The 6,511-nt window shown below is 45.1% G+C and overlaps 1 protein-coding gene across 1 annotated transcript; it reads right to left on the bottom strand.

Moving 5' to 3' along the window:
• Window positions 1-210: 210 nt before the first annotated feature.
• On the bottom strand, window positions 211-6,300 carry SHISA3 (shisa family member 3; the record flags this gene model as incomplete). Its single annotated transcript, XM_082238297.1, has 3 exons — window positions 211-501; window positions 1,452-1,934; window positions 5,985-6,300. 2 exons carry the CDS (start codon window positions 6,298-6,300, stop codon window positions 1,489-1,491), a joined length of 762 nt encoding a protein of 253 aa, XP_082094423.1. The 3' UTR covers window positions 211-501; window positions 1,452-1,488.
• Window positions 6,301-6,511: the final 211 nt, after the last annotated feature.

Genomic DNA, 6,511 nt, shown 5'->3' with positions numbered 1-6,511 from the left:
GCAGATATGCTCCAAATTGACATCAGTTGAGAATGTGCATTTTATTCCAACAAGTCCAACATGTTTTAGACCAGTAAAGGTAAAGGGACCCCTGACCATTAGGACCAGTCATGGCCGACTCTGGGGTTGTGGTGCTCATCTCGCTTTATTGGCTGAGGGAGCCGGCCACCATGACTAAGCTGCTTCTGGCGAACCAGAGCAGCGCACGGAAACGCCGTTTACCTTCCCGCCAGAGCAGTACCTATTTATCTACTTGCACTTTGACATGCTTTCGAACTGCTAGGTTGGCAGGAGCAGGGACTGAGCAACGGGAGCTCACCCTGTCGCGGGGATTCGAACCGCCGACCTTCTGATCAGCAAGTCCTAGTACCAAACGAAAATTCCTGCAACAATTGACACTTTTTCTAAAGGGTAACTCACCCATTCATGTTATTTTCAGTTCCGTAAGCAGAGAACACCACAATGAAAACCACGTAACACAGGAGTCCATTGTGCTTCTTAATATAGAAGTAATAGAAGGCAATAATAAAACCCTGTCTAGAATTTATGATATATTACTAGAGTGGTACACAAAAGATGAGGAGGTGAAGGAGGCAATGATTAAATGGGCAATTGACTTTGGTTATAATATTGATTTTGAAAGGTGGATAGAAGTTTGGAATTGTAACATAAAGTTCACAGCATGTATGGCATTGAGAGAAAACATCTGGAAAATGCTATATAGATGGTACCACACTCCTGTGAAATTGGCCAAAATGTATAGATTAAAAGATAAGAGATGCTGGAAATATGGCGAGGTGGAGGGTGACCTATATCATTTATGGTGGACATGTAAAAAGGTGAAAGGCTTTTGGGAATTAATTTATAATGAACTTAAAAAAATATTTAAGTATACCTTTCCCAAAAGGCCTGAAGCCTTCCTGTTGGGAATGATGGATAAAGAAATTAAAAAGGAAGATAGGACGATATTCCTCTACGCCACCACAGCAGCGAGAATTATGTTGGCACAATATTGGAAAGTGGAAAACATCCCCAACATAAAGGACTGGCAGATTAGAATGGTAAACTATGCTGAGCTTGACAAACTAACATGTAAAATAAGAGATCAGGATGAACAGAAATTTCTGAAAAATTGGAGTAAATTTTGGAAATATATTGGAATAAATGCTTAAAGTGAATTGACGGGGTTAGAACAATACGACCAGCGAGTGAATTTAAGACTATAGATTGAAAATCAAATACGTAATGGAAGGAGATATTTGATACTTATCAAAAGGATGGAGGGAAGTTCAGATTGTGTGTTGTTGTTTTTTTCGGATGTGTGGTTTTTCTTTTTTTTTCTTTTTTTTGTAATTTTTTCTCTGTATTTTCATATATGTCTGTTTTTTGTGTATAACTTTAATAAAAATGCATTTAAAAAAAAAACACACAGGAGTCCATTGTGCTTCTTAGCGAAAGCGTTGTTTCGAACGCTTTGCTCAGCTCTGGCTAAGTTTCCGGAACGCTCTTCCCAGTTAGAGACGGCTCGGATTCCAGAGGATAGGAGAAATATGGTCCCGACACCAAAAACCCAGAGGGCTGAGAGAGGCTGACAGAGTGGCCCATTTGCAAGCAGCCTGGCGTGTAAGGTGGAGGTGAAGGTGCCGCCGTACAGATAGACTCTGGCCTGGCAAATGCAAACCTGCTGAGAGAGCCGGCTGTGCAACTTGAGCTGACAGCAGAGCTAGATTGTCTCGATGGAGTCCTTAAGCTAGTCGAGGTCAGGATCATGGGCAAAGTCTCCATCTGGTAACTTCGGAGAGAAAACCGGATCGGCTGCGGCAGCGTTTGCTTCGGCCTTAAACACGTGCAGCAATAAACGGCGACAAAGGAGCCCACGAACAGGAAGGCGAGGAATATCGATCCGACGATCAGGAACGGCACATAGACTGGTTCTGAGCGAGACGGGAAAAATAAATTATGAACAGAATATAGCCAGTCTTTGTGCATTAGAAAATCATTGCTTATATTCTTCCGTTTTCGAACAAAGGGCTTCGCCAAGATTATGGCACAATAATCAGTCTTGATAGCATACCTGACACTAATTCTCTGGGTCACTCACTAATGGGTTGGAGCCAGACTAAATTAGTTCCACTTCGTTTCCAATCAAATCAATGGGACATAATTTAAGCTAAGATGAGCTTGTCCGATTGATTTTGATGATGCCTACATTCAACAAACTGAGTCTGGATCCAACCCCAGCTAAAATTCTAACTGCAAGCATCTAAATTCTTCTTACTCAGATCTCAACCAATTCCTGCACCAATCCATTTTTTTCCCTAGTCAGCCTCTAATTTCCACACATGGAACAAAAATCTCATTGGACAAGTTGTTGTTGTTTTTTAAAAAAGTTTGCGATCAATGATTCCACCCTCTACTAGTATTCCCCAGTTAGTTCAAGCGATTCTAATACTGTATCCAGGAAACTGTCCCTACTTGAAAGTTGTTTGTTGTTAGAATAGTAACTATTTCCAACAATATTTTTTCCACTTGGCATATCTGAACCTACTTTGCTACAAAATGCTTCCTTTTTCTTTGCTCCCCATTTCCTCTCCTTTCTGTTTAACCCTGAGAAAAACTTCTGTGGAATTCATAAGGCTATCTCACCGCTTGTGGTTATTATTTTTAGATGGTACTGCACTAGAGAACCTGGCATAATTCTCTTATTTTCAAGGGTGAAGGAAGTGCTTTTGGTTTCCAGCCATTTTCCCCTCCTTTATATGAAAGGAACATGTAAATTCCAAAACTGGAAATGTCTTAAACCAAAACGCTACAGCTCCAGAGCTCTAGAATGGCTTTTTATGAAGACAGTGAAATAAATATTTTGTTGCAGTAAGTCTGCAGTCCTGATCACTGCTGAACTCAGTGAGACTGGTGGATGGAGCTGCAAACCTAGGCACACTTTAACTTGGGAATAAGTCCCAACGAATTCATAGGAAATCAGAGGAAAGATGCCCCGAATTTGGCTGCAAATAATTTGCTGGATGTATTTGCAAACTTATTCTATTTTTTTACAAAATGCAGAAAACGGGGCAGCAGGTGCACTGATTCGACAGGGATCCTGACTCTGAAAGGGATAGTAGAGCAATTCTGCTCTTTTGAATGTTAAGGTTACAGCCTTGTACACAGTTACTTGTTATGGGAGCTTAGATCTGATGTCAATCTTTGTGATTTCAGTGGGGACTGTTCTACATTTTATTATTGTTTTGTGCTTGGGAGTGTCTTTTCAAATTAGGTGGGGCAATTGGGCTTTTTCCTACAAAACATCAACAATGTGCTTGGGGGGACATTGAGAATACTAAGAACATAAGAAGGGCTTCAGGATCAGGCCAGTGGCCCCCTTAGTCCAGCATCCTGTTCTCACAGTTGCCTGTTGGAAACCAGCTAGTAGTATTCGAACACAAGAGCCCTCTTCCCTCCTGTGGTTTCCAGCAACTGGTATCCACAATACCCATGACCTGAATACTTTCCTATTTACCCTGTGATCCACTTCTGAAGATCTAGGAAAACAAAAAGGAAAGATAAAAGTTGCAATCATGTTGTATTGCATCTTCTTTTACTGCGGTATATTTGGGGTGGGCTTTAAAGGGATTCTATTTTATTGAAGTTGCTTTCCTGGACTGGACAGCAGCAAAGTTTATGGTGGGTTGAAGGTTTTCTAATCGAAGTACCGACTGCCCAAGATAGCAGCTTTGAAAGTAGTAAGTCCATACAATGTACCTGAAGTAATACGTTTGTGTCCCATGAAAGGGCTGCTTTCTACCCCTTTTTAAAAGTCAAGGGAGTTAGGAAAGTTCTCACAAGCATCGCCCATGAGCTCTGCTATTTAACTGCGACTCTGATCCTTTCTCAGGGGATTAATAGAAGGGGGAAAACGCTTGTCAGACTTTATATTTTTGAGGATTTGCCAAGCCCACCTGCTTGACTGGTGAATAACATTTTGAGCGCAATCGTGTGCAAGTTTACTCAGAAGTCCCACTGTCTCCAATGGGGCATACTCCTCCGTAAATGCACACAGAATTGCAGCCTTTGTCCCTTAATAACTGGTGAAAATAGCAGTGCCACACATGACCCCACATCTGATTCGGGGCAGATCCTGACCTCCAAGGATAGGTAGCAAATGCCCTTCACTTTTAGACAGAGTTTGACTTAAAGACACCCCCACTTAAAAAAAATAAAAAACTTTTACAATGAATTCAGCTAATTAAACAGTCCTATAATTTAAAGAAAGAATAGCTAAGCGCCAAGGACTATGCAATGTAGCGGCTTTCTAAAACACCACAGTGAGCTTTTTGCTAGAAAAAGGCATCAGGGTTTTCTTAAGATTAAAGGTAACCCTGCAACAACTGCTAGAATGCTTTCCAGAAAGACAGGCGGATTTCAGTGCTACCCAAACTCTCTTGGGAATAAAGTCCTGGGACTTCTGAGCAGCCACTCTCAGGGCTTGGCGTGAAAAATAAATTTAGCCCAGCAATTTTCCTTTCATCAAGGCACACGGTGAGAAGCCATACAGGAGGAATATTTAAGGCTGCCAACCTGCGCCCACTTTCTTCGCACTAAGTTCCGCAGAAATTTATGCCCAAGGAAATACACGCATAAGCTGCCTGCTCTCCCTGAAGGTGCTTGTGGTTCCACACAGCCTGAAGGGCAAAACTGAAACGGGTGGTTTGTAGTGGGATCCATAGGCACCAGGGCATGAGGACGGGACTGCGAGGAGATACGACAGCCATCTTCCGATATCTAAACGGCTGCCCCATGGAGGACGGAGCAAGCTTGTTTTCTCCTGCTACTAACCAAGGACTTCAATTTACGAGAAAGGAGATTCCGACTAAACATTAGAAGTAACTTTCGGACGGTATGAGCCGTTTGACAGGAGAACGGCCTCTCTTGGGAGGTGATGGGCACCCCTTCCTTGAAGGTTTTTAAGGCGAGGTTGGACGGCCACCTGTCATGGATGATCTAGTTGAAATTCTTGCATTGCAGAGCAGAGGGCTGGACTAGACAACCCTGGGGGTCCCTTCCAACTCTACGATCCTAACACATCCCATTTATTCCTGCAATCACAGAGGGTTCAACTAGATGACTCTCAGGATCCCTGCATTTAGTCTTGCATTGCACGGAGTGGACTAGATTATTATTATTATTAAATTTTATTTATACCTTGCCCTCCCCAGCCAAGACCGGGCTCAGGACGGCTAACACCAGGGATAAAACAATTAAGTGAAATACAACTTAAAAACAAGATTAAAATACAACATTAAGATGATGACTCTCAGGATCCCTTCCAACTCTTCATTTAGTCCTGCACTGCATGGGGGTGGACTAAATTATTATTATTATTATTATTATTATTATTATTATTATTATTATTAAATTTTATTTATACCCCGCCCTCCCCAGCCAAGACTGGGCTCAGGGCGGCTAACACCAGGGATAAAACAATTAATTGAAATACAACTTAAAAACAAGATTAAAATACAACATTAAAATGATGATTCTCAGGATCCCTTCCAACTCTGCATTTAGACCTGCATTGCCCGGGGGTGGACTAAATTATTATTTTATTTTATTTTATTTTATTTTATTTTATTTTATGTATGTATGTATGTATGTATGTATTTATTTATTTATTTATTTATTCATTCATTCCCTGCCCTCCCCAGCCAAGACCGGGCTCAGGGCGGCTAACACCAGGGATAAAACAATTAATTGAAATACAACTTAAAAACAAGATTAAAATACAACATTAAAATGATGACTCTCAGGATCCCTTTAATCTCTGCATTCAGTCCCGCGTTGCCCGGGGGGTGGACTAGATGCCGCGCAGGACGCCCCTTCCAACTCCGAGTCCGCGTTCCTACGCCGCACGGGGACCCGCTTCTTTCCCCCGCAACCCAACCCCACTCCTCCCTCCCTCCCTCCCTCCCTCCCCGCCCGACACTCACGGGCGCTCCCGGCCGGCTGCTCCGCTTGCGCCGGGTCGTTGGTGCAGCCGCCCTGCTCGAGTCTGGCGCCGGCGTCGGCGCAGCAGTAGCGCAGGGCGCACGAGCCGCAGCAGATGGCGGCGTCGGGCGCGTCGAAGCGCTCGGGGCAGGCGAAGCCGGCCCAGTAGGCGCCGCGCGCGTCCAGCCAGCCGTGGCAGTACTCGCCGCCGCCGCCGCCCAGCGCCGCCGCCCCCGCCGGGCCGCCCCACCGCCCGGCCAGCCAGCAGCAGCAGCAGCAGCCCAGCGCCAGGCAGCGCAGCCACGCGCCCGGGCCCATGGCCGACCCTCGGGCGACTCCCGCTGCCCACCCCGAGGCGCCCCCTGAGGAGGGAGAAGGCGGGGACGGCGCTCCAGGCCGCCGCCGCCGGCCCCTCCTGCTGCTCCTCTCCCCGCCGAAGCCTCTGGGCCACCGGCGTCGAGGCTCCCCCTTCCGAGGGTTGTTTTCGCCTTGCCCTCCGGGGTACGTTAGAAGGGGCCACGAGGGTCCT

This window comes from Podarcis vaucheri, assembly GCF_965113315.1.
Source record: "Podarcis vaucheri genome assembly, chromosome: 9".
In the NCBI taxonomy this organism is placed as follows: Eukaryota; Metazoa; Chordata; class Lepidosauria; order Squamata; family Lacertidae; genus Podarcis; species Podarcis vaucheri.
The sequence above is the reverse complement of the archived record's forward strand: the minus strand, read 5'-3'. Positions and strand labels throughout refer to the sequence as shown.